Source organism: Lathyrus oleraceus, chromosome 2, assembly GCF_024323335.1.
Source record: "Lathyrus oleraceus cultivar Zhongwan6 chromosome 2, CAAS_Psat_ZW6_1.0, whole genome shotgun sequence".
Lineage (NCBI taxonomy): Eukaryota > Viridiplantae > Streptophyta > Magnoliopsida > Fabales > Fabaceae > Lathyrus > Lathyrus oleraceus.
The window spans coordinates 306,347,916-306,357,254 of record NC_066580.1 but is presented as its reverse complement, the minus strand read 5'-3'; the positions used below and the strand labels follow the sequence as shown (position 1 = coordinate 306,357,254).

The 9,339-nt window shown below is 40.3% G+C and overlaps 1 protein-coding gene across 1 annotated transcript; it reads right to left on the bottom strand.

Moving 5' to 3' along the window:
• Positions 1–1,593: 1,593 nt before the first annotated feature.
• On the bottom strand, positions 1,594–3,507 carry LOC127122989 (uncharacterized). Its single transcript, XM_051053259.1, has 3 exons — positions 3,088–3,507; positions 2,803–3,042; positions 1,594–2,655 (listed from the first exon to the last, which is right to left on the bottom strand). Exons 1-3 carry the CDS (start codon positions 3,505–3,507, stop codon positions 1,594–1,596), a joined length of 1,722 nt encoding a protein of 573 aa, XP_050909216.1.
• Between the last annotated feature and the right edge of the window lie 5,832 nt (positions 3,508–9,339).

The window sequence follows — 9,339 nt, the reverse complement described above, 5'->3', positions numbered from 1 at the left end:
GATTAATCATCTTGGGAGTGATTGACTTCTCGTGCTCTTGGGGTAGCTTGCCCCAATATGAGCCTTGAAGTGATATTTGTCCCTATTCGGTTACTTCAGAGAGACTTGTAGAATCTCGACGTGGTTGCCCCAGATTGGTTGTCTTCTTGAAGAGGTCTGAGCTATGGGATATTAGGATTTTGTTCAAGCTTTCCAATATGTAAGCTTCCTTGATTCCAAATGATTGTTCGCATGTAAAATGCTTATTTTGAAAATGATAATTGTACTGTCATGCTCATGCAAGTTTTGAAAACTCAAGCGCGTTCACTAAGATTATGACATCTAGTGAACGAATCACTGGTTAGAATGCCATATCAGTATCAATACCTATGACAAGCAAATCTTTAGGAGTCATCTTAACGCGATCTTACCATACTATGCTTTAGAAATAAACCCTGTTTCAAAGGTCTTTTGGGGGTTGTAACGCGGCCTGGTTCACGGTTTTAGAAAGAAAGGATATAAGGCTCAAGACCTATTCTAACCCTCCCATTCTTCGTGATATTCTCCAGTCCTATGTCCAGTTAGCTTAAGACAAGCGTCCATCTTTCAAAAGAGGTTTTGAATATCAACAATGATGGTTAAGGAACCCTATGAGAGTTCGTAGCTATAGTCACTCGCCTTCTATTTTGATTTACAGTCACAGAGATTTACTCTTGCTGAGGATTTTGATGATGATTCTTTTGATTTGTTTACCCTTATTTTTCCCAGGCTGGTCCTTTGGGTCTGCAGCCCACCGGGATGCCCTAATTTTTGCCTAAGTCAATCTTGCTTTCAAGCTTTTGACTTAGCGGGCTTTTCATCTGCTTTTGATTTTTTTTTTCATTTTGTTTCATCTTTCTTTTGGAGAAAATCTTGTGATACTACTTTCTTGGTTCGTTGCACGGGTTGTGACTATCTCACTCCTTTTGTTGGTAAGGGATGACCATTTCAATTTGTGATTCCATCCTCTTGAGAGTGATATGATATGATTGATCACTTGATGAGATATTCTATTTCTGAAATTTGAATGCAGGTTCAAACTAACTGAAAACTACCCTACCCTTGATTTAACATGAGGGTTTGTATGTATAAAGAAAGAAACTCCTACTTCAAGGCCCAAAGGGGCTGACTAGGGATTAACTTCCTTATATCTCATGTGTTTAGGGATTGAAAAATGCCTTACATCATCAACACAATCTTATTCAAAAGCATACATGCAACTATCTTGCGTATTTTTATTTGCATCATTCTCTTTCGATTTTATTTGACAAACAGTTTGATACTGATAAAATATGAGTGAACACGAATGGATTTAAGCAAAATATGCACGTTAATTCCATTATGATCATTATTAAATAACAAACAAGTTCACAATTGAACAATACATTGACATACAAGAAAATATTACAAATGAAACATGATTGAATCAATATGATATTGCTAGCCTTGATACTCCTCTGAAGAAGCAACTGAATCTGAGCAATCCTCGCCAATAATTACATTCACAATTTGTCCATAGTGGTCTGGGAGCGGGTTGGCTATGAAATTAGGTCTAGCCTTGAGGACCAAATAATCCTATGTAGAATTCCCTATGTATCCAACATGGAATGCGCAAGACACGTTGGAATTATGCTTATTATTATAGGGAGGCATTGCAGGAGGACTCTCCTCTGGCACAGTTTCCCCTTGCTGGACAAGATACGACAACAACTGAGTGTATGATACAGGGATCTGGTCATGCTGAGGACGCTTCTTATCAAACCGTCTACGTTGACCTTGATTCTGGTTTTTGCTGTTTTGCTGATTCTGAGAAGCTGAAGCATGTGGAGGTTGCTGATACTGCGATTGGTATGTAGGTTGCTGATATTGAGCAGCGACAATGTATGCATAAGGGTAGTATGTCCTTGGAGCCATAGGTGCCTGAACTTGAGGATAAACATTTGTTGTTACGACATTTGCCTTGGCCTCTTTCTTCTTAGCAAAACCCTGAGACTTCTTGACTTCTGCCTGGCTATCTACACTAGCAATCTTTCCGGTTTTCAGCCCATTTTCAATACGTTCTCCAATGGTTACCATGTCGGAAAAGTTGGAAGACGAGCTACCAACCATCTTCTCATAGTATAATCCTTGGAGTGTTCCCATAAAGATATCAACCAATTCGGCATCTGTCAGTGTCGGTTTAAGTCTAGAAGCCATCTCACGCCATCTCTGAGTGTATTCTTTGAATGTTTCATTGCGCTTACAGGCTTGATTTTGCAGTTGTAACCTGGTGAGAGCCATGTCCAGGTTATATTTGTATTGCTTAAGAAAGGCTTCAGAAAAGTCCTTCCAAGATCTGATTTTACTGCGTTCCAGGCCTATATACCAATCTAAGGACGCCCCAAATAAGTTGTCTTGAAAGCAATGGATAAGAAGATCATCATTGTCAATGTAGGATGCCATCTTCCTACAGTACATGATGACATGACTTCTTGGACAACTTAAACCCTTATATTTCGGTAGGTCTGGCACTTTGAACTTAGGAGGAAGCACCATAAGGGGGACTAGGCACAAGTCCTTAGCGTCCATACCATAAGCAGAGAAACTATCAATAGCTCTAATCCTCTCATCCAGTAGCTGATAGTCTGCTTGTCTGTTCTAATCTGAACCAACAACAATTTGATTAGTGGTATGAGGATTATCTTGATGATTGGGAGGCTAAACACCCTGAGAAGCTGGCTGAGCAATAACTAGAGGTGAAGCAAATTGAGGATACCTTTGAGGGTACATCAATCCTTGATTTACCATCTGACCAACAGTCTGACAATACGAATTTTGATATGGAGCATATGGTGCCCCAGGATACAGAAATGGAGGTGCAACAATAGAAGATTCCCTACGATGAGGAGGAGGTATCTGAACATCTTGATTCAAATTCTGAATAGTAGGTTGAGTAGCTCGAGGAGGAAGACGGAAGTGGAGGGTTGGGCCTCTATATTCATCTTCGTTGTCATTGGAAGTCTCAACGATCGCTGTTGCGGAAGTCTGAAGAACCTATTCTGGGTTGATCTCGTGGTTGTCAGCTTTAACCTTTTGAGGAGAATGAGTGGTAATTCCCCAAGGATGGGCAACAAGATTCCCATTGGCAGGATGTAGAGCAAACGGTTGATATGGCCCAAATGCATTCCCATTAGCAGCTTCAGAAGTGAAATTCGGAGGCAACCCCCAGGGATAGGCAATGGCATGCCTACTAGGACCTGATTGACAGATAGGTTGGCTCACCATAGGCCGAATCATAGTGTGCACAACAACATCAACAAAAGTGGTAACAACGATAGCATCAGTAACTACAACAGAAGCAGGATTGACAACAAAGGTGGAGGTAGTAGCCTTATGAGTTCGACAGTACTCCAATATAGTGTTCATGTTACCTTGGAAGGTGTCCATTTTGTATTGGACTTGAGACATGGTTTCCTTATAGGTAGAATTCTCTTGTTCCAGATCTTCCATGATTCTCGATTTGTTAGCCCTTGTGAAGTACTGGTGTCGAAGGGTTGTCGTCTTTCAGGCAAGAGAAAGGACAAGGTGAGCTTTTTCTGGTTGATAGTGATGAAATGTCGATGCATGAATGCACATGTTAGGGATGGAATGCAAATAATTATGCAACACCCATAGATTCAAAGCATTGATGGTAGAATAACTCAAGGTCAAAACTTTGGTATCTGTACAGCAATGCAAAAATGAGATGCAATAACAGGCTAACAACATGAAAGGTAATCCAGATAATCTACGCATACTGCCCAATGCAAGATCAAAGGTTTGACGTCCATGAGAATAAGGTATGTGGAGTCTATGGTTTCCTGCAGAAAAACCCCATATCCCCCTCACAGGTGTGGACTATGCTCCAAGGTGGTCCCTAGAAGGTCTCCCAGAGTCGTCGACTCAAAATGGAAATACCATGCTGTAGTGAATACTCATAGGACAAAAGTACTTCCAAGTGAATCTAGTCTGGGTGTGGTTCTCATGATAACCCAACGCGCGAAACACAGGCGTACACGACTATCCACAAGTCTATCCTATGTGTATACTAAGCTCGGTTATAGAGCTTTCCTCTCATGTAGTCTATCCCAATCCAACAGGGAGTATAATAGATAATATCCATAATATAAAGCAATAAGGAATGCGATAAGTAAAGCGAGTAGATGCATAAAGATCAATACCTAAAACTAGAGTAGAAAAAACCTAAACTAGGTTCGACTCCTTTTAGCGACTAGGAAGTACTCCAAGTAGCGAAGCGTCCCCAGCAGAGTCGCCATCTGAAGCTAGCAGAAATATACCCGAACGTATCGCACACTCGAACATACAACAGAGTCGCCATCGAACTTTATTTATTCTAGAAGGAAATGGAAAACATCAATAAAACCCGAGGGAAATGGATATACTCGGTAAGGAAGTCAGTTATGGAATGGGAAGTTATTAGCATCCCAAACATCCATGGTACTCCATGGGAACCGTTTGGACTGTTCTCGCTCTAATAGGTGTGATAACTAAAGTCTACTCACAAAAGCGTGGGGAAAGGAAAGAAAATAGATAGAGTGTTCGGTGAGGATTGGGCCCCTCATGCATACATATCATCATAGTGCAATGAGGAATTCAGAGCTTCGTAGTTCAAGGAACTAGAAGGGGGAGATGAAGAGAAGTGTGATAAAGGTATGGTCTGAACCAAAGAATTGTGTTTTGAGCTCCAACAAGGGTGAAAAGATGAACCCAAGAGTAAGGTGGCTATTACCAATACGTGGGCTAGTAAGACCGCCACTATAGGGTAAAGCCAAAAAGGCGAAGAAATAGGTGTTTGGGCATAATCCCAAACATCTCTTGGTTCACAAGATGACGCAAGAAGGTGTACAAAGAGGTAATGTATTTGGCTCAAAGATAACTGGTATATCAAATGAAGTGAATGAAGGTAGAATATGAATGTATCGTGGAGATGAATTGAAGGAAGTGACCAAGGTCAAAAAATTGGGTATCTGGTGACAAATGATTGAGGAAGTATTGTTTGAAATCGAAAGGTGAAAGTGTATCGGAATCCATAAGAGAAATGAGATTTGTACCATAGAGGGAAATAGCTTCAACCGATACGTGGACCAGTAGGCCGCCACTCTAGGGTGTATAGCCAAAAAAATAAGGAATTAAGTGTTTGAGGTTGTATCCCAAACAACTTTAGGTAGAAAGGCGGACTACATTAGGTGTCCTAAAAGGATGTGTATGGGATTCCAAAGAAAGTGTATTTCGATGTCAAAGGAACAATATGTCATTGGGTGAACGATTTATGATCGAAGGTAGATAATGAATTATGAAAGATATGAGTGATGCCCTAGGGCGGAAGAAGGAATAATTAGAAGTATGCTCGCCAAGGATTCACATCCTCGTGCCTACGTATTCTCATCGTGCAATGAGAAAGTCATAGCAATCGTAGTTTGGAACCACGAGAATAGAGGGAGAGACATTTGTCTAAGCAACGGGGGCTCCCAAGACAAACACCACTTTCAGAAGTTAATTGTCATGAAATAAGTTGAGAGAGATATTTGTATAAGCGACGGGGACTCAAAAGACAAACACTGCTTCAAGGAATGATTGTAGTGCTGTAGTACAAAGAGTAGTATCACTTGTTGGGGAAACAAATAGTTCGAGATCAACAAAGGATAGTATCTTGGATCCAAGAAAGGGATAGACTCTTAATTAAAGAGCAAGGTAGGCATTTACCAATACGTGGACCAACAGGCCGCCACTATAGGGTAAGGCCAGAAAGAAAGACTGAATTAAGTGTTTGGGCAAGGCCCCCAAACAAATCTCGATCGAGGAGATGGACTATCGTTACTGTAAGACCCCAATTTTGACCCTAAGATCCCTCATGCAATTTCATCATATGCATTAGCATTGAGATCACACCTTGGCATTCTCCTTACCCCTCTTTCATTGGGTTTGCTTTGGGAGAGATCACCAAACACTATGTGATTGTATCATACTTTTATATCATTATTTTACTAACCAAAATACCAAAAATATGTCTTTGCATTTGCCTAACTCTTTTGTAGGTAGGGCATGATCATCATTGGTCTATAAAGTTCATATCTAGGGTTCAAGACCCTCAAAGATAAGATCACAACCAAGCATTGATTCAAAATGTCTCAAAGCATCATATATGAGTCCCAATGATCTCTACATATTGTATTGATAAAGCATTCTTCAGGATTTTGGAGGTGGTTTGCCTTGGAAACCCTAGTTTGACTGGGTATTTTAAGTAACTTCTCCAACAAACTATCTCACCAATTGATCAAACTTCTCAAGGGACATTTAAAAATTCATCATCTTATTCATATATTATCTACCATGAGTCCAAAAAGTCAAGAGATTTGGAAGTTAGCAAGTTGGTTGATGGTGGTTGGCCAGATGAATTCATCTAATCAAAACTAGGTCTCCCTAGACCCCATCTCCTACAATTTTCACCATATGAAAATTATTCCAAGATCAAAGTTACTCTAAATGACATTCCAAACAACTTTAATGTTGAAGTCTAGAGCTAATTTTTCTTGGAAAGTCATTTTCTATGTTGAAACATTATAGGTCATTTTGTTTAAACCCTAATATGAAAGTCAACTTCCCAAGACCATAACTTACTCAATTTTTATGATATGAAAGGTTTCCAAGTTTCACAATCAAATTCAATATATCTACTTCAAATTTGATGTTTGGAGTGAGAGCTAAATCAACTTTTATGAGCATGTGATATGAGGATATATTATAGGTCATTTTTGCCCTATACCATTGAACAAGTCTTTGAAAGAGCTAAAACTTTGATGAAGACACTTTTCTCATTTGGAGATCACATAAAAAGTTAAGTAAGGTGGAATATTGAGGTATATGACTTGACACTTCGAAAATATTTCAACATGTTGAAATTTCCAAACTTCCACCTCAAAATTCACCATGATCCAAGTCCCAAATGAAAAAGTGTTCAACATCAAACTTATTCCCCTTGATCTAAGTGTCGCATCCGTGAAAAACAACCGGCGGAATAAAACAAAACAAACAGAGCCGCCACCGTGCGTTATTTATCCCAAAAGAGGGAAAGGAAACGCTCGAAGTAAACCTGGAAAAGACATGGTCTCGCGACCAAAGAGAGATGGGATCGGGAGTCGGTTATGCGAAGGGAAGGTATTAGCACCCCTACGCATCCGTCGTACTCGACGGGATCCACGCTCAAAAAGATAGAAAAAAAAGGTTGCTCAAACACTGCTCAAAAGAATGCACACACACACTGAAAACAACACAGGTGGGGGAAGAGAGGAACGGGCTCGCTAGGATATCGCATCCTATGCCTACGTATCTCATCTAGAATGAGAATCAGAGCTACCGTAGTTCGGCTCACGCACGCCGAAACAAAGCAAACAGAGGAAACCGACTGCCAATCGCTGGGCTTACGTCAGACTCCACACAAACAATAGGATACGGAATGCCAATCGCTGGTCTTACATCCATCTCCTAACACACAAGAGGGATAACAAACAAACAAGTTACTAAGGAGTCTGGCACTCGAGCCTAGTAACTGTCAAGCAAACTCACACAAAAAAAGAAAAAGGGTGCCCGGAGAGATCTCGTACGATCTCCTGCCTACGTACCTCATCTGGTATGAGGATCAGGGCAACGTAGTTCCCCTTAACAGGGGAGAAACTTTCTCCTAACCAGAGACTGGGAAATGACAAACTAGAAGGGAGACTGACTCGAGCCTAATAGTTATCATGCAATCCACAATGGTCCTAGGTTGAGTTTTCTATCCAACTTGCACAGGCAGCAAGCTGTCCTAAACAGGCATAAGCAAAACAGAGCAAACATACACACAATTAGCACACACTATATACAAACAAAGTGGGCTCACACATGTCTAGGCTTTAGTCGAGGGGTCATGTCAACCTCGACAAACAAGCCATTGTATCAGGGTGATGTTAGCTCTTAACCCTAACATTGAGAGTTAGGGTGAAGCAGATGAAATGGGAAGTGAGGGGTGTGCCTCACAGCTCTTATCCCTGGCCTGGGAGAGCTTCAGACAAATGAAAGTGTGGGTTCAGAAAGTGGGAACCCTTCTACACTTATGACTGACTCAACAGAGATCTTGGGTTAATATCCACAATGCATCAACACCAGTTGTGTGAGCAAAGGGATGACTCAACTGAATAGCAGGAGATGAATTGCACATCTCTTGTATCTGCCAATTGCCTTATCAAAGGACTTTTCCTGCTTGGCACAAACATAAACAATCACAAGCATTGCCTCTTAAGGAGGACTTCAAACAGGTGCCTGCCCAAGTAACAGGACAGGTCTTCCAGACTACATGAAGTTAGTGAGTTATACCAAAATTGGTTAAGCAACCAAGCAACAGCAAAAGCAAGTTCAAAAGAACTTAAGCAACTAATGTACCTGAAAACAATCTAACATAATCAGTACACAAGTCAAAAAGTCAAACAGATAGTTACAAGTCAACAGTCAACTGTACAAAGTAAACAGACAAGCATCAGTGCACCAAGGCAAAGCACAAGCTCAACTCAAAGGAGCTAATCCACCTACAAAACAACTTAAAGTTAATCAACATCAATCAAATAAGCAACTCAAGCCAATGAATCAATTCCCTCAGAGCTATATGCTTCTTAACCTGCAAACCAAGCTCAAACATGAGAAGCAAACCACTAGGACAAGGCCTAGGGTCAAAGAGGGAGAAATAATTCAAAACAGAACATGAAAATTGACATGAATCAAGCTTAATCAATTAAGAACAAAATCCAAGTGGTCTCATGTTCATATCATCAACCAATTTCATTTCACAAAGCATCTAAGGCAAGGCATGCAAATTGAAGGCTCATTGAAGCAAACAGAATGAACCAATCCACATCAACTCCAAAATGATTCAATAAATCTCAAGAAAAATCATGTCTAAACAGCACTAATCACATGATCATCATACCAAAAATCAGGGCATTTGGACAAGTGGAAGCAAGGAAAATAAATTCCATAAGGCAAGGTATACACAAACAAGCTCAAAGGAGGCACAATTTCATACATCAACTTAACACAAGCCTAAAACAGAATCCAAACATGATAAATGTCTCAAACCAAAGCCAAGATAAACTTCAAAGTGTCCAGAATCAATGTGCAAAATTTCAAATCCATATGATAAACATCAAGCATTTCACAAATCATCTAAGTTCATGACTATCCAAAAGTCCACAAATGACAAGCCAGAAGAGAAAATCTCAAACAAATCCAAATTGAATCCAAAAATTCCACAAA

Coding starts and splice junctions, on each gene's coding strand:
- LOC127122989 (XM_051053259.1), bottom strand. CDS start 3,507: ATGGAAGATCTGGAACAAGAGAATTCTACCTATAAGGAAACCATGTCT. Junction 3,043..3,087: donor CCACTCATTCTCCTCAAAAG/GTTAAAGCTGAC, acceptor TAGGTTCTTCAG/ACTTCCGCAACAGCGATCGT. Junction 2,656..2,802: donor GTCAGACTGTTGGTCAGATG/GTAAATCAAGGA, acceptor GGTTCAGATTAG/AACAGACAAGCAGACTATCA.